This window comes from Anabrus simplex, chromosome 3 (assembly GCF_040414725.1).
Source record: "Anabrus simplex isolate iqAnaSimp1 chromosome 3, ASM4041472v1, whole genome shotgun sequence".
NCBI lineage: Eukaryota > Metazoa > Arthropoda > Insecta > Orthoptera > Tettigoniidae > Anabrus > Anabrus simplex.
The window spans coordinates 384,637,445-384,656,715 of record NC_090267.1 but is presented as its reverse complement, the minus strand read 5'-3'; the positions used below and the strand labels follow the sequence as shown (position 1 = coordinate 384,656,715).

Genomic DNA, 19,271 nt, shown 5'->3' with positions numbered 1-19,271 from the left:
ATGTGCTGACAGATGCATTTAACAAAAATTACGCTTAATTGGGTGTGCAAAATTTCACTTACTCCTGGCTCGCTTTATTTGTTAAACTTTAAGAATGAGTGCATGTTTTGTTCCTGTGCACTTGACATCGCAGTAGAAACGCTAGCCTTACACAATACCTAATCGCTTTGGGGAAATACTACGTTAATGGTTCACAAAAAGCCTGAGTGGGGCGGCTAGTTCAGATATATACAATTCCTGTGAAAGTGATCATGAATGAAAGCAAACGTGTATTGAAACCACACACAATAAAATTATACAAACAAAATCAAAGAACATTCACGTGTCATATTTTCCACACCAAATAAGCTTGCAACATTCATGCTGGGTTACTGAAACAACTCTTCGTAGAAGGAAATCAAACAAAAAATACTCCCTGTAATAAACACACATCACAAGAAACATCAGACATCTGAATCAAACTCTATCCCTATTCAGGTGGATACACTGAAATAAAACACATGACACAAATAAATCACACTGGACCTAAAATCAATTATGTATTCAACGTTGGCTTCCTGGAAATAAATTACATAACTCAAAGTGAAGTACATCACCTATGATTCCACAATGAAATTGGACGACTGCAAAAGTAAATAATATATAGAGCGTTCCAACCTTAAATTTCAGTACAGCGTAGATGGAGCGCGCTGTTGCGAAATCGACTCGAGAAGATCACGCTCGAGTGTGACTCAAACAGGGCGTCACAGTTTCACATTTTTCGTTTGTACTTTTGTAATTTTAAGTTCATTCATTCATAAATTAATATTTGTAGGATGGTAAAATAAATACAACATACCTTAATCACTGGCGTTGCTCTCAGACATTGGACGTACACCTTCTATCCTTTCTGCAAGGCCTGATGTTCCCGCTTTGGATGAACCACGTTCAAGAGATGAACTTGAGGATGATCCGGACGATGAAGAAAGCGTATTAAAAACTTTTCATCGTCGACATTGTTCTGTAATTCGTCTGCTTTCCACAAAACTCTTTCATTTTTCTTTACTTCGTTCACGCAATTTGCCCAATTGTCTTATGTTTTTATGGCATAAAAATGTTAGTTCAGCATTTGGAACAAAACCATGTTCATTACCCGCGTGGACTAAGGCAAATCACGGTCCTCGGCTTTTCCGTGACCTAAGTTCCAAACTCACCCCTTCAAGAGCGGCCTGCCGTGTACTTTTCAGTGTTGTATCCTTCCATTCTTTAGCCACTGTCTGCCCAATATTTACCCACGTTTCATCTGTGTAAATTATAGCTTTATTTTGTGCCCTCGAACGTTTTATCTCCCTGAGATATCTGTGCCTCCAATTAATAATTTCATCGGTTTCAATGAAAGCTGCTTTATTACCCCGTCTTAAATAACGGAAGCCTACATCATGTAAGAAGCGATACAACGTAGTTTTGGAAAATCGTGGCAAAGAATCTTCTCCATTTACCCGACTCAAAATCACGTTCAATGTCGGTGGTATATTAGCAAATAAAAGAGAGTGAACCACCCGACGCACTCCACTTCGCACAATTTCATCATATTTAATTTTCCTTGCATTTTTCTGCCGTCATTCTCGTTTTTGCTTTTTTGCGGGAGTTCGCAAAGGACCATGTGTGTGTTCCTTCCTTATAGCATAGATTGTTCTTTTGGAACAACCTGTAGCTTTAGGTGTTTCACTGACTGCGCTGCTCATATTCATAGTCTTTAAAAAATAATCCAGGACACTCATTATAATATTGCGTTATTTTCCCCTGAGTTTTTAATTTGACGATCCATTGTATATCCTTCTGCACTTTTTCTTCGAACCAAGAACCCCCCGCACGAGCACGAACTGACAACTACAACACAGATTACACAAACACAACAAACACAATCCACTTGTTCCTCAAGAACTATACATTTATCACTGATCTTGTCCGGCCCCATGGTTTAAATGATTAGCTTGCTGGCCTTTGGTCCATAGGGCCCCGGGTTCGATTTCTGGCCGGGTTGGGGATTTTAACCTTCATTGGTTAATTCCAACGGCTCGGGGGCTGGGTGTGTGTGCCGTCTTCAGCATTAGAATTCATCACAGGTAGGGCCACATTCTTATAGACGCGCAAGTCGCCTATGCGGGTCAACTCGAAAGACCCGCACTCGGCCTCTTCGGAGGCCACACGCCATTAAATGTTATATATATCACTGATCTTTATTTAATCAATCTTATAATACTGATTAAATGAACACTACTGCACACGGCTGTCAGTATATTTAAAAGCTCAGCCAGCTGAGCCACTTGTGAAACATAAACAAACGAGACGTTCTCCCTGTCATAAATTAAGAGATAACGAGATAAGGACTTGAGGTATAATTTAAAAATAACTTCCATATCCGAAGACCATTTGCTTTGCTTTAACCACGCCATGATCCTTCTGCACTTTTTCTTCGAAATTAGATCCTCACGCACGAGCACGAACTCAGGAACCACACAAACGAAATACACTTTCCCTCAAGAATTGTACATATGTTACTGATATGTATTTAATCACTATTATACATACTTTTGACGAAATAAGCACTAAACTGCATGCGACTGTCCGGAAATGTTGAAAGCTCATGTTGGGAGATCATTACCGGTACTTCAGACAGACAGACAGACAGCCAGCCAGCCGAGTCACGCGCGAAATAAAAATTCAAGGAGATATTCTTCCTGTCACAAATTAAGAACTAAGCAAGCTAAGAACTTTGGGATTGTTTTAAAAATAACTTCCATATCTGAAGACCATTTGCCTTGCTTTGACCCCCCATGCAAATTGAATAGGAAAGACGCTGGCCAGCGACTGACTTTTTCGTGCCTGCACATAAAATTCCCTGAACATGACAGAAAATAAACGCATACACTGCATTTTGTTATTATTGAAATTTAAAAATAAACTTATCTACGGTACATCGAGATGAAATGTTTCTTTACCAGCAGTGAAAAAATTAGGAAAATTAAGAATATAAAATAGGAGTTACGACATGATAAGTTCTATGCAATGAATATTTTGCATTTGGCGAAAGTTTCCATTATATTACAGTTTTCACACTAAATTATCTTTTTACATTTTTTTGTTAACGGCATCAAATGCGCCTTAAAATTCTGTACATAACACGATATTCACCCATTTTAACCGATAACATTCTGATTTACGGATATTTGGCAAACCCGCTGCATTAGAGTAGGACAACGCTACCCGCAAAACATGGGAGAAGGAGAGAGACGGAATTATCCCATTACTGCTGTACTGCAATTTAAGGTTGGAACGCTCTATAGATGTTGGTTGCCATAGGGAACCTGAAATATTTGTCCCGAATGTGTAAATTTATAATAGCAATATAAATGGTCCGTTATTGGAAATTATAAATTTTCCAGCTAACTCATTCATGGTTGCCAGCGTTTCACCCCAGTGTGCTAAGTTGGGCTCTTCAGTTGATAAATAGCACACCCACCAAGACACATGGCTAGTGCATACCTTGGAGCCCACTGCGTAGGCTACTTGGAGCCACCGGCAGTGCCAATGCACTTTGAGAGACTTTGTCTCATTACCAAAAATTGATGCCTGCCTGGCCATCAGATGATATAGATGTTAGTTGCCATAGGGAACCTGAAATATTTGTCCCGAATGAGTAAATTTATAATACCAATATAAATGGTCCGTTATTGGACATTATAAATTTTCCAGCTAACTCATTCATGGTTGCCAGCTTTTCGCCCCAGTGTGCTAAGTTGAGCTCTTCAGTTGGTAAATAGCACACCCACCAAGACGCATAGCTAATACATACCGTGGAGGCCATTTTCTATTATAAATTTACTCATTTGGGACAAATGTTTCAGGTTCCCTATTTCACCAACATCTATATCATCTGATGGCCAGGCAGGCATCAATTTTTGGTAATGAGACAAAGTCTCTCAAAGTGCATTGGCACTGCTGGTGACTCCAAGTAGCCTATGCAGTGGCCTCCACTGTATACACTAACCATGCGTCTTGGTAGGGGTGCTATTTACCAACTGAAGAGCCCAACTTAGCACACTGGGGAAAAATGCTGGCAACCATGAATGAGTTAGCTGGAAAATTTATAATGTCCAATAACGGACCGTTTATATTGGTATTTATTCCAAGAGTAAACTCGCACTACTAAAATGTCTGAAATACAACCCTTAAAATCATGGACAACAATACACAATTGGTCGCTTCACACAAACTCTCCTTAGTAGACACAAATAAATTACCCTCATCGAACATCAATGGAATAATACCAATATAAATGGTCCGTTATTGGACATTACAAATTTTCCAGCTAGCTCATTCTTGGTTGCCAGCGTTTCGCCCTCGTGTGCCAGGGTGGGCTCATCAGTTGGTACCTAGCACACCTACCAATACGCTGGCTAGTGCATACCATGGAGGCCACTGCGTAGGCTAACTGGAGCCACCGGCAGTGCCAATGCGAAACGCTGGCAACCAAGAATGAGCTAGCTGGAAAATTTGTAATGTCCAATAACGGACCATTTATATTGGTATTATAAATTTGCTCATTCAGGACAAATATTTCAGATTCCCTATGGGAATCAACATCTATATCATCAATGGAATATCAAAATGGACATCCCCCTCCGAACACAGCTAAATAATCTGGGTTCCCAGCGCGCAAAGAAACATAACACTGGTCTCATTGGCTTCAACATCATGAATCACGCAGCACACAATCTACCCCAGGCAAGTCACATAAATAAATGCATAATACTGGCATGTGCTGAAGATCACTCTCCCCCCATAATTTTGCAATGAAATAATTCCACATCCTAAGTTTATTAAATTGACATTCAATCGATGTCACCTAATATCATCCTTACTCTCTTTAAAATTGTTGAATCATCTCAAAGATAATATTCGTGTATGTTCGATTAATTTAATTTAATCATATAATTTACATTACTTTAATTAAAGTTGATGACTGATAATTAACCACAGATTACTCAAATTGACTCATTAATCATTGAAAGTTAATGAACTGTCATATGACATTCCCAACTAGTAGTAGTAGTAATAATAATAATAATAATAATAATAATAATAATAATAATAATAATAATAATATTAATAATAATAATAAGTTTCCAAAGATGTCTGAACTCCGAATATAGTCTAATTAATCTTCTGACATGTAATTGCAATCCCACTGGTTTACACACAATTATTCCTTCTACAAATCTGACAACAAGGTCACATTGACAACACAGATAAATCATATTTACACCTTGAAGGTAAGATGTGGATCAAAACTCCACGAACGCTCATGCACTCTCACACACTGACATGCACATGGAAAGGAAAATTTAACCACATGTTTGCCCTTCAGATCCCTTTATTTTACTATTACTGACTCTAATGATTAAATATTACTTCCCATAAACTTGATATTAATCCCGAGATGTACAAAGTTCTTCCAAATAAGCAAACAATAAAGTACAAACAGAAACTCAATCAAAAGAATTGAGTAATTTACCAATCATGCTAACACACTCGGCTTGAAAATAAATTAAAATACTATGACTCCATGCGCTAGTCATCATTTATTGTACATATTTACTAGTTGCGTGAAAAATCTACCCTACATTTAAAAGAAATAAATTAGGACATCATCCTATAAAATAAATCTATTAAGTTAATCAAAATTTAACTTATTGCCTTAGGCATTAGGTAATGTTTACACTGGTAAATTCATTAAAAGCTTGTACTCATCTTTGATTCACCCCTCCGCATCAGGCCGGAGTGGCTCCGTTGTTTAGTGATGGCCCATCATCACTGCAGGGTCAGCATACCAGAAAATGAAGTTTCTTCAGGTCTCCATTTCAGCACTCGAGGGGTGAATCGATATCTTCTTTCTTGAACCACATTCATAGGTACATAACCTATCTCATATAGCACTGAGATCTGAAAATTCAGTATTCATCACCTGCATGACACAATTACAGAAGTCCTGTTACCCTTTAGCTACTAAAGGAGTTCACTGCTTATGTAACATAATCCCAGAAGCTGCCCGCTTATCTCTCAAGTTCAAGTCTACCTTGCTTCACGACTCTAAATGACGTGTCAGTGTTCTGTAATATTTAATCTAGACTGAAACTCTCAACTTCCTTCCTATATCTTTACTGCTTATTAATGTCTAAGCAGTTTTGACTGTCTGTTACTGATCACTGCTTTACAACACGGGAATTGCTAGCAAAATCAATAGTTTCTCCTGTACTTAAATTGCCATCTCTCGAGTTAACTGTTTTCTAACTCCCTCGATATTGAAAATTTCAAAAGATTTCCAAGTGCCTGGGCACTTTAACCTGTCTCTAGACTCTAGAATGCTAAGTCATTATGCACGATAGTTCCAATACGCATGACTCAAATAGTTCACGAAGGACACGTGCCTTCAAAAATACAAAGACAACTCTTACCTGACAATTTATATTTGATCGACAGGTCGTCAATCGACGATCAACCAACTGACACTCTTCTCTACGTTCTATTATTTATTATTTAGTCCTTTCTTCTCTCTTCATGCTCGTATGGTGCCTTGACTTTCACTTCAAGCAATCACTTTGAAATATTTAGATGACACTATTTTTCTGTTGGTTTACACGCCTGTCTCTCTTGCCTCCTTCAAAATTTTCAACATCCGATATTTACACCAGTCATCTTGGACCACGTTTATTCGAGCCACACACCAGACCTCTGAAATAGTAACCATTGATTTTGCTGTTGTCTCACTGGGTTTCTCCTCGTATTGAAATAAACCTCTGCCAAGGTCACCTAAACACAGACCACTGGTTTCCGCACTTTTAACTTCCAAAGACTCAAATAGTTCACAAAGGACTCATCCCTTCAAAAATACAAACACAATGTACATTATATAATACTTTATGTATTATGTAAATATCCTCCTTTTAAATATATGTACTACTAGAAATATACTTTGCAGTTTATTTTACGTTCTCTTTTTTTTTTTCTGTTAGAACACTCACACACCACCTTCAGAGGATAAAAAGTCGAAGAGCAGACATTCCAAATCCAGAAATTCCAGTCAGAATCAACTTAGCTGTAGAAAAGGTTTCTGATCTCATTAAAGGTGAGTTTTTCCTCATAATAATTTATGTGTATTTTACATTTATATCAGGTAGCCAAATATGTTGGACCCAATTTTACTGAACTGGAAAGATATTAGGGTTACAATAGAACCTCAATAATTCGAAATCGGCTAATTCAAAATGCTGCCTAATTTGAAGTATCTATCGTTCTCGGAAACACGAGATATGGTTTTTCATGTTATTTAATTCGAAACACGGATAATTCGTAATTCGAAGAATAATGTCGGTCCCAGTATTGCAATTCAGACTTTTAATTCAAAACTGTCCTTCATTTTGTCAAAAATAATATTTTACTCTGTAATTTGAATTCAAAATTCTCCGCATCACAATAGAATGCGTCTTCCAGAACATGCAGGGGTATCTTTCCGAACTTTGACTTTGGTGTGCCTACAGCGTGCTTCAGAGTTGCCAAGTTCTGATGAAATCATACTTCTTTTGTATTTTTGTAGTTATTCATTTTACTTTAAGTTTCAGTGTACAGTTTTAAACTTCAAAGTTATTATATTTTATTAATGCTGTGTTTTAGTTTATTGCTACGGTATTTTAGTTTAGGGCATGTGTTCCTTTTTTGTGTTGCGATGTGGCTAAGTGCCACTATTCACTGAGCGAGAAGATGAAAATTATAAGGGAGGTTGACAAAGGACCAAAAACGAAAACTGAAATAGCTAAAGACTTGGGAATTCCTGTGTCCACGCTTTCAACGCTTTTAAACAATCCTGAGAGCATAGAAGCTCAAGAAATGCAGGGTGTAAATACAGCAAAGTGAATGCACATTCGAGGAGCTAAAAACTCTGATTTTGGAAGTGGAATTGATCAAGTGGTTTCGGCATGTTCGAGCGAACAATATCCCTGTGATGGCGAGATTGTTAAGGGGAAGCTTGAGTTTCGGTGTTAAAATGGGTGGCTTCAGCATTTTAAGAAACGGCACAATATCACGTGGCAGGCAGTGTGCAGAGAAGCAGAATCAGTGAACACTAGCTATGCAGACCGTTGGCAAGAAAGCGTGGTCACATAATCGATTCATATGCACTGAACAATATCTCTAATGCCAATGAGACTGCATTGTTTTTTAATGCCGATCCCAAGCGGACTTATGGTTTTAAAGGAGAGAATTGCCATGGCGGGAAGTCTTACAAGGATAGGGTCACAGTCCTGTGTTGCAATGCAGACGGAAGTGAGACTTCCTCCCCTCGTCATAGGCAAGTTCGAGAAACCACGATGTTTTGAGGGCATCAGGCATTTTCCGTTCAAATACAAGTTATCTAAAAATTCCTGGATGGTGGGTGCAAAATAGCACACCAGGACAGAAAAGTACTTCTGGTATTGGATCAGTGCACTCCACACAAACATAATTTAATTTTAAAACATGCGAGTCTTCTTTTTCTGATGATATAGAAGTTGATTCCCATAGGAAACCTGAAATATTTGTCCCGAATGAGTAAATTTATAATACCAATATAAATGGTCCGTTATTGGACATTATAATTTTTTTCTTCTTCTTTTTCTGCCGGCCAACACTACGAGCTACTTGCAGCCCCTAGATCAAGGTATACTTTTATCTTTGAAACGTACCTACAGAAAGTGACTGGTGCGTTACTTTCTCCATGAAGCTGCTAGAAATATTCTGGCGGGAGAAATACACAAGTGGAACGTGATTTTTGCAATGTGGAGTGTGGCAGTTGCCTAGGCCACTATTCCTTCATCGACAATCAAGAACTGCTTCGTCAAGTGTGGTTTTGGTTTGTTAAATGAAGCAGAAGAAAACACTGATGATAAATGGGAGGAGTTATGGTAAAGTCCGATGTCGGTATAACTTTTGCCGAATACATTGCCATAGACCATGCAGAGACTACTTCAGAAGAGCGGGATCCTGCCATGATAATCAAATGTGATCACGTGATGCCTGCTGGAGATGCAGCTACAGTTGGTGTTGAACACGACGAAGTTACGCTGCAGGCGGCAATTATTCTGTCAAAAAATGATGTACTTGCCGCTCTAGCCATGTTTGATTATGTGATAAGTGCAAGTGATGCTGACGACACTACAATTAAGGCTATGGCCCGTATGGAACAGTTCGTAGCTAGTGTTTATAAAAAAAAATGAAGCAACTCTCATACATTCTTTCTTTAACCCTTTGGTACTCAGCCTATATTCATAGGTTTGCTCGAAGACACTCAAACTAATTTCTGTGAGTTTCCAAACCAAATTACAAAAAATCAACACGTAAACTTTTTTTTTTTTTTTTGCTAGGGGCTTTACGTCGCGCCGACACAGATAGATCTTATGGCGACGATGGGATAGGAAAGGCCTAGGAGTTGGAAGGAAGCGGCCGTGGCCTTAATTAAGGTACAGCCCCAGCATTTGCCTGGTGTGAAAATGGGAAACCACGGAAAACCATTTTCAGGGCTGCCGATAGTGGGATTCGAACCTACTATCTCCCGGATGCAAGTTCACAGCCGCGCGCCTCTACGCGCACGGCCAACTCGCCCGGTCGTAAACAGTTTAACACACATCAAAATAAAATAAATCACACTAATACAGGAAACTATGAGCATTTCAGAAATCAATATACCTAGGACGTACTGTTATTGGTATAGCCAAGAAAAAGTTATTAAGTTTTGAAAATAAATTTTAAAAAATAAATTATGGTTTTAATTTTTATTTTATTTTTTGCTAGTTGTTTTACGTCGCACCGACACAGATAGGTCTTACGGCGACGGTGGGACAGGAAAGGGCTAGGAGTGGGAAGGAAGCGGCCATGGCCTTAATTAAGGTTCAGCCCCAGCATTTGCCTGGTGTGAAAATGGGAAACCACGGAAAACCATTTTCAGGGCTGCCGACAGTGGTGTTCGAACCTACTATCTCCCGAATACTGGATACTGGCCGCACTTAAGCAACTGCAGCTATCGAGCGCGGTAAATTATGGTTTTAAATGACAGAAAAATCAGACATTATCGCGTCATCGTTCTTTACTCTTAGGCGCGAAAGAAAGAACATTTAATTCTGAATAATTTGATATCAGTATGATGTGTGTGCTGCAATTAAGTTGTGAAGCATGGCACAAAGCTATTCACTGTACATGTAACGGTCATCGATCTCAGGTCCTTGTGGTCAGATGCACGGTGAGCAGCTGTGACTGTGTCATTTCCCACATAATGAGAATCCTTTTCGGCAGAGGAAGGACATCTGAAAATTCAAGGATATCGGCCTCATTCGGCCTTGAATATGACCTAGCCATTACGACAAAAAGATGACGCAAGCACGTGCAACAACGGAGTTATAAATGGAGTAAAATTATAGTTTGCGAAGTACAATGAACACACGATATACCAAAGAAACGAAATAAACTCTAAACTAAACTCATAGCAAGATGAAATTGTTGTATTCATAAGCCAACCAAAATAGTTCAAATAACTTCAAATAACTAAGGTTAAGTTAAGAGTAAGTTCCCACCTTCCAATACTTATCAATTTCTATATAATAGACTTATTAATTACATAATATAATCCATATAACCTCTAGTACATGTTTCGTTCCGATATGGAACATCTTCAGCTAAAATTGGTAAAATGGCAAGACAATTAAAATACATTGATGTTAAGATGATACATAAGCTAAAAGATATGATAAAATGGCTCGAAAATTAAAACATATGATAAAGATGATGAGATAAAGTTCATTCATGTTGGTTAAAAACACAACAAGTCAGTTTTCAAGTGGCGAATTAAAAACAGCGATAAGGTTCTTCATGTTGGAGGCGTGTACATTTTGTCGATCTTGAAGATAAATTGAAGAATACTGGATTTTCTTATATGTGATTTATCGGGGAAATCTTGATAAAATAACCGTAGTTGAAGTTGAGTTTGGTAGGATTATTAAAATGTGTCTGAAACGAGAAAAGGAGAAGTGAAATAGAAAATATTTTGAGGAGAAAACCTTGTTAAAAATGTATGTTCGCGAGAAAGAAGGATAATAGAGTTGATTACCTTAAAGACAATCTTGTCGTATTTAACGTCCTCCCTTACGCCGTGTTGTTAACTGACTGAGTCCTGTGTATGTGTGTGAGGTGCTTGCGGTGGGCGGGGAGTATTGGAGGGAGAGGTAAGTGACGTGAGGAGAGCGGGTGAAGTGTTGTGTAGGGTGGAGCTTACTGAGGAGTGGTGTTGTGATAGGCTAGGGGAAACGGACGGAAAGGTAGGGGGACAATTATGTAAGGTGGAGCTGTTCGGAAGGAGGTGTGTTGGTTGTTTGTTGGGATTCTTTTTGATGGTTTTTCTGGATGAGTCTAAATTAGTAGCCTCTTCTAATAATATATTTATGTTTTCCGTAATTTCGTTAACATTCTGGTTGGGATTTCGCTTCTGATCAATTTCAATATAGATATTTTCAAGGATATTCATTAATTTACCTTTGTTTAGCGTTTGTAGAATGGTTAAGTCCCTTTCTATCGATGTAAAATTGTGTTTATATTCGGTCATGTGAAGACTCATGGCCGAGTACTTCCTGTGTTTTTCGGCATTAATATGTTCTTGGTATCTTACTGAGAAATTGCGGCCTGTTTGTCCGATATAAGAAGTGGCACAATTTGAGCATTTAAGCCTATATATCCCGGAATTTAAATATTTGTTATTACTTGCAATGCTTTGGTGATTGAAAATTAACCGTTGATTGTTGTTATTGGTGCGGAAAGCAATATTGAAATTAAGTTTCTTAAAAATGTTAGTAATCTGGTAAATATTCCCGTTATTATAAGTAAAGGTGGCGAAGTTCTTCTTTTTATGTTCTTTTACTAGCTGCGTTTGAGGTTTATTCTTCATTTTATTCACTAATCTATCTATGTAGTGTTTTGTGTATCCGTTGCTTATCGCTATTTTATAAATGAGATTAATTTCTTTTTGGAGGTCGTTTTTAGATAAGGGAATGTTGAAGGCTCTGTTTAACATGCTTAAAAAGGAACTCTTTTTATGTGCCTCAGGATGGTATGAATCTTTTCGTATGGTATTTATAGTTTGAGTCGGTTTTCTAAAGATTGTAAAGGCCAACTTTTCTTCTTTCCTTTCGATTGTTAAATCAAGGAAATTTAGTTTTTTATTGTTCTCAGTTTCTAATGTAAATTTTATGAAAGGGTCCAAACTGTTGATTTGGTCTAATAAATTAGTGCTACTATTGATTTGTTCATCTATAATTGCGAAGATGTCGTCGACAAACCTTAGCCAGATAATGATGCCTTTTTCATCATTTAAAATTTTATGTTTTTCTAAGTGATCCATGTATATTTCAGCAAGGATACCTGACGCTGGAGATCCCATAGGAAGACCACTTTGTTGGTATACTGTGTTATTGAAGGAAAAATAATTATTGTTAAGTGTGAATTCTAGGAGTAACATAAATTCTTCTATTTCATGGTTACTAAGTTTTCTGTGTGTCTTTAAGTTGTTCTTAATTATATTTAAAGTTTCTTTCGTGGGGATCGTAGAATACATATTAGTGACGTCGAAAGAGTTCAAGGTGAAAGATGATTTTAATTTTGTGTTCTTGATAATTTTACAAAATTCTATTGAGTTATTGATTGTGGTTCTGCTTTGGAAAGTATAGTACTTCTTTAGGAAGCTATTGATAAATTTAGAGGTTTTGTAGGTGGGGCTATTTCTAAAGTTAATAATTGGTCTAATGGGTGTGTCAGGTTTATGTATCTTAGGCAAAGCCCTTGCTGTTGGTAGTCTTGGATTCATATTAATTAGGTTTGATATTTCGTTCTCATTAAGGATGAAATTAATGTTTTTAAGTATTTGTTTTAATTTTCTTTGGACAGAGTTAGTCGGATCTTTTTTAATTTTTGTGAAAGTGTTATCTGAAAAAAATGTTTCGGTTTTTTCTATATATTCTTTTTTATGCATAATAACTGACACATTGCCTTTATCCGCCTTTGTGATTATAAGGTCATTATCTTTTATTTTTTGTTTTAGGCCTTTTATATCTGTAGAAGGTAAATGGGGTGTGTTAACTTTCTGATCTTTAAATAATTCTACAAGTTTCTTTTTGACTTCGAATTTAGTTTCGAGTTGTTGATCTACTGGAAGTTGAGCTATGACCTGTTCTACTTCAGCAATGGTTGTTATGTATTGCTTTTGGTTGTATGGATTAGACCAATTATGTTTGGGTCCTTTGTTGATAATCTGCAATTCTTTGTCCTCGAAAACAACGTCAGTTAGATTCTTAGTCGGGGGGTGAAAGGTTGAATTGGGTTCAATGTTAGTGGAGGATTCTTTTGACTGATTTATGTTTTTTTGATTTAGAGTAAGACCGTGAAGTTTTTTGTTCAAGATTTCTTGTTTCTTAACCAAGATATTTTGAATTTTTGTATCACCATATTTCAAAAAGGAATCCCATTCAATAGGGGCCATAAGGGAGGAAGCTTCTAGATGAGCGTTATATAACTTAGAGTTTAAAAAAGACTTTTTTCTGTATAGAAATTTAATTTCATTTTTGAGCCATAAGTCGTTAGTTTTTTCCTGAGTAGCTTTGTGCCATTTTGTTGTACAAGGTTTTCTCTGTACTGAATTTAGAAATTTAGGAACGAGTTTTTGATGTAAACATTGTTTTAGGAAATTTATGTCTTTGCCAATTTTTGACAATTTAATCTTTAAGTTCAAATAGGTATTTGATTGTTTTTTTGCCTGGTTGGCTAAATTACAGCTTATAAATCTCATGTTTATTCCGTATTGGCTCAACACAACTAAGGTTAAGTTAAGAGTAAGTTCCCACCTTCCAATACTTATCAATTTCTATATAATAGACTTATTAATTACATAATATAATCCATATAACCTCTAGTACATGTTTCGTTCCGATATGGAACATCTTCAGCTAAAATTGGTAAAATGGCAAGACAATTAAAATACATTGATGTTAAGATGATACATAAGCTAAAAGATATGATAAAATGGCTCGAAAATTAAAACATATGATAAAGATGATGAGATAAAGTTCATTCATGTTGGTTAAAAACACAACAAGTCAGTTTTCAAGTGGCGAATTAAAAACAGCGATAAGGTTCTTCATGTTGGAGGCGTGTACATTTTGTCGATCTTGAAGATAAATTGAAGAATACTGGATTTTCTTATATGTGATTTATCGGGGAAATCTTGATAAAATAACCGTAGTTGAAGTTGAGTTTGGTAGGATTATTAAAATGTGTCTGAAACGAGAAAAGGAGAAGTGAAATAGAAAATATTTTGAGGAGAAAACCTTGTTAAAAATGTATGTTCGCGAGAAAGAAGGATAATAGAGTTGATTACCTTAAAGACAATCTTGTCGTATTTAACGTCCTCCCTTACGCCGTGTTGTTAACTGACTGAGTCCTGTGTATGTGTGTGAGGTGCTTGCGGTGGGCGGGGAGTATTGGAGGGAGAGGTAAGTGACGTGAGGAGAGCGGGTGAAGTGTTGTGTAGGGTGGAGCTTACTGAGGAGTGGTGTTGTGATAGGCTAGGGGAAACGGACGGAAAGGTAGGGGGACAATTACGTAAGGTGGAGCTGTTCGGAAGGAGGTGTGTTGGTTGTTTGTTGGGATTCTTTTTGATGGTTTTTCTGGATGAGTCTAAATTAGTAGCCTCTTCTAATAATATATTTATGTTTTCCGTAATTTCGTTAACATTCTGGTTGGGATTTCGCTTCTGATCAATTTCAATATAGATATTTTCAAGGATATTCATTAATTTACCTTTGTTTAGCGTTTGTAGAATGGTTAAGTCCCTTTCTATCGATGTAAAATTGTGTTTATATTCGGTCATGTGAAGACTCATGGCCGAGTACTTCCTGTGTTTTTCGGCATTAATATGTTCTTGGTATCTTACTGAGAAATTGCGGCCTGTTTGTCCGATATAAGAAGTGGCACAATTTGAGCATTTAAGCCTATATATCCCGGAATTTAAATATTTGTTATTACTTGCAATGCTTTGGTGATTGAAAATTAACCGTTGATTGTTGTTATTGGTGCGGAAAGCAATATTGAAATTAAGTTTCTTAAAAATGTTAGTAATCTGGTAAATATTCCCGTTATTATAAGTAAAGGTGGCGAAGTTCTTCTTTTTATGTTCTTTTACTAGCTGCGTTTGAGGTTTATTCTTCATTTTATTCACTAATCTATCTATGTAGTGTTTTGTGTATCCGTTGCTTATCGCTATTTTATAAATGAGATTAATTTCTTTTTGGAGGTCGTTTTTAGATAAGGGAATGTTGAAGGCTCTGTTTAACATGCTTAAAAAGGAACTCTTTTTATGTGCCTCAGGATGGTATGAATCTTTTCGTATGGTATTTATAGTTTGAGTCGGTTTTCTAAAGATTGTAAAGGCCAACTTTTCTTCTTTCCTTTCGATTGTTAAATCAAGGAAATTTAGTTTTTTATTGTTCTCAGTTTCTAATGTAAATTTTATGAAAGGGTCCAAACTGTTGATTTGGTCTAATAAATTAGTGCTACTATTGATTTGTTCATCTATAATTGCGAAGATGTCGTCGACAAACCTTAGCCAGATAATGATGCCTTTTTCATCATTTAAAATTTTATGTTTTTCTAAGTGATCCATGTATATTTCAGCAAGGATACCTGACGCTGGAGATCCCATAGGAAGACCACTTTGTTGGTATACTGTGTTATTGAAGGAAAAATAATTATTGTTAAGTGTGAATTCTAGGAGTAACATAAATTCTTCTATTTCATGGTTACTAAGTTTTCTGTGTGTCTTTAAGTTGTTCTTAATTATATTTAAAGTTTCTTTCGTGGGGATCGTAGAATACATATTAGTGACGTCGAAAGAGTTCAAGGTGAAAGATGATTTTAATTTTGTGTTCTTGATAATTTTACAAAATTCTATTGAGTTATTGATTGTGGTTCTGCTTTGGAAAGTATAGTACTTCTTTAGGAAGCTATTGATAAATTTAGAGGTTTTGTAGGTGGGGCTATTTCTAAAGTTAATAATTGGTCTAATGGGTGTGTCAGGTTTATGTATCTTAGGCAAAGCCCTTGCTGTTGGTAGTCTTGGATTCATATTAATTAGGTTTGATATTTCGTTCTCATTAAGGATGAAATTAATGTTTTTAAGTATTTGTTTTAATTTTCTTTGGACAGAGTTAGTCGGATCTTTTTTAATTTTTGTGAAAGTGTTATCTGAAAAAAATGCTTCGGTTTTTTCTATATATTCTTTTTTATGCATAATAACTGACACATTGCCTTTATCCGCCTTTGTGATTATAAGGTCATTATCCTTTATTTTTTGTTTTAGGCCTTTTATATCTGTAGAAGGTAAATGGGGTGTGTTAACTTTCTGATCTTTAAATAATTCTACAAGTTTCTTTTTGACTTCGAATTTAGTTTCGAGTTGTTGATCTACTGGAAGTTGAGCTATGACCTGTTCTACTTCAGCAATGGTTGTTATGTATTGCTTTTGGTTGTATGGATTAGACCAATTATGTTTGGGTCCTTTGTTGATAATCTGCAATTCTTTGTCCTCGAAAACAACGTCAGTTAGATTCTTAGTCGGGGGGTGAAAGGTTGAATTGGGTTCAATGTTAGTGGAGGATTCTTTTGACTGATTTATGTTTTTTTGATTTAGAGTAAGACCGTGAAGTTTTTTGTTCAAGATTTCTTGTTTCTTAACCAAGATATTTTGAATTTTTGTATCACCATATTTCAAAAAGGAATCCCATTCAATAGGGGCCATAAGGGAGGAAGCTTCTAGATGAGCGTTATATAACTTAGAGTTTAAAAAAGACTTTTTTCTGTATAGAAATTTAATTTCATTTTTGAGCCATAAGTCGTTAGTTTTTTCCTGAGTAGCTTTGTGCCATTTTGTTGTACAAGGTTTTCTCTGTACTGAATTTAGAAATTTAGGAACGAGTTTTTGATGTAAACATTGTTTTAGGAAATTTATGTCTTTGCCAATTTTTGATAATTTAATCTTTAAGTTCAAATAGGTATTTGATTGTTTTTTTGCCTGGTTGGCTAAATTACAGCTTATAAATCTCATGTTTATTCCGTATTGGCTCAACACAACTAAGGTTAAGTTAAGAGTAAGTTCCCACCTTCCAATACTTATCAATTTCTATATAATAGACTTATTAATTACATAATATAATCCATATAACCTCTAGTACATGTTTCGTTCCGATATGGAACATCTTCAGCTAAAATTGGTAAAATGGCAAGACAATTAAAATACATTGATGTTAAGATGATACATAAGCTAAAAGATATGATAAAATGGCTCGAAAATTAAAACATATGATAAAGATGATGAGATAAAGTTCATTCATGTTGGTTAAAAACACAACAAGTCAGTTTTCAAGTGGCGAATTAAAAACAGCGATAAGGTTCTTCATGTTGGAGGCGTGTACATTTTGTCGATCTTGAAGATAAATTGAAGAATACTGGATTTTCTTATATGTGATTTATCGGGGAAATCTTGATAAAATAACCGTAGTTGAAGTTGAGTTTGGTAGGATTATTAAAATGTGTCTGAAACGAGAAAAGGAGAAGTGAAATAGAAAATATTTTGAGGAGAAAACCTTGTTAAAAATGTATGTTCGCGAGAAAGAAGGATAATAGAGTTGATTACCTTAAAGACAATCTTGTCGTATTTAACGTCCTCCCTTACGCCGTGTTGTTAACTGACTGAGTCCTGTGTATGTGTGTGAGGTGCTTGCGGTGGGCGGGGAGTATTGGAGGGAGAGGTAAGTGACGTGAGGAGAGCGGGTGAAGTGTTGTGTAGGGTGGAGCTTACTGAGGAGTGGTGTTGTGATAGGCTAGGGGAAACGGACGGAAAGGTAGGGGGACAATTATGTAAGGTGGAGCTGTTCGGAAGGAGGTGTGTTGGTTGTTTGTTGGGATTCTTTTTGATGGTTTTTCTGGATGAGTCTAAATTAGTAGCCTCTTCTAATAATATATTTATGTTTTCCGTAATTTCGTTAACATTCTGGTTGGGATTTCGCTTCTGATCAATTTCAATATAGATATTTTCAAGGATATTCATTAATTTACCTTTGTTTAGCGTTTGTAGAATGGTTAAGTCCCTTTCTATCGATGTAAAATTGTGTTTATATTCGGTCATGTGAAGACTCATGGCCGAGTACTTCCTGTGTTTTTCGGCATTAATATGTTCTTGGTATCTTACTGAGAAATTGCGGCCTGTTTGTCCGATATAAGAAGTGGCACAATTTGAGCATTTAAGCCTATATATCCCGGAATTTAAATATTTGTTATTACTTGCAATGCTTTGGTGATTGAAAATTAACCGTTGATTGTTGTTATTGGTGCGGAAAGCAATATTGAAATTAAGTTTCTTAAAAATGTTAGTAATCTGGTAAATATTCCCGTTATTATAAGTAAAGGTGGCGAAGTTCTTCTTTTTATGTTCTTTTACTAGCTGCGTTTGAGGTTTATTCTTCATTTTATTCACTAATCTATCTATGTAGTGTTTTGTGTATCCGTTGCTTATCGCTATTTTATAAATGAGATTAATTTCTTTTTGGAGGTCGTTTTTAGATAAGGGAATGTTGAAGGCTCTGTTTAACATGCTTAAAAAGGAACTCTTTTTATGTGCCTCAGGATGGTATGAATCTTTTCGTATGGTATTTATAGTTTGAGTCGGTTTTCTAAAGATTGTAAAGGCCAACTTTTCTTCTTTCCTTTCGATTGTTAAATCAAGGAAATTTAGTTTTTTATTGTTCTCAGTTTCTAATGTAAATTTTATGAAAGGGTCCAAACTGTTGATTTGGTCTAATAAATTAGTGCTACTATTGATTTGTTCATCTATAATTGCGAAGATGTCGTCGACAAACCTTAGCCAGATAATGATGCCTTTTTCATCATTTAAAATTTTATGTTTTTCTAAGTGATCCATGTATATTTCAGCAAGGATACCTGACGCTGGAGATCCCATAGGAAGACCACTTTGTTGGTATACTGTGTTATTGAAGGAAAAATAATTATTGTTAAGTGTGAATTCTAGGAGTAACATAAATTCTTCTATTTCATGGTTACTAAGTTTTCTGTGTGTCTTTAAGTTGTTCTTAATTATATTTAAAGTTTCT

At 36.1% G+C, this 19,271-nt stretch overlaps 1 protein-coding gene across 1 annotated transcript in view; it reads left to right on the top strand.

The window, feature by feature from the left end:
* Window positions 1-19,271, top strand: part of LOC136866818 (E3 ubiquitin-protein ligase TRIM33) — a 268,047-nt gene that overhangs the window by 97,172 nt on the left and 151,604 nt on the right. Inside the window, exon 7 of the mRNA XM_067143924.2 lies at window positions 7,056-7,168. Within this exon, the coding sequence (XP_067000025.2) occupies window positions 7,056-7,168 (113 nt within the window). The remainder of the gene's footprint in view (window positions 1-7,055; window positions 7,169-19,271) is intronic.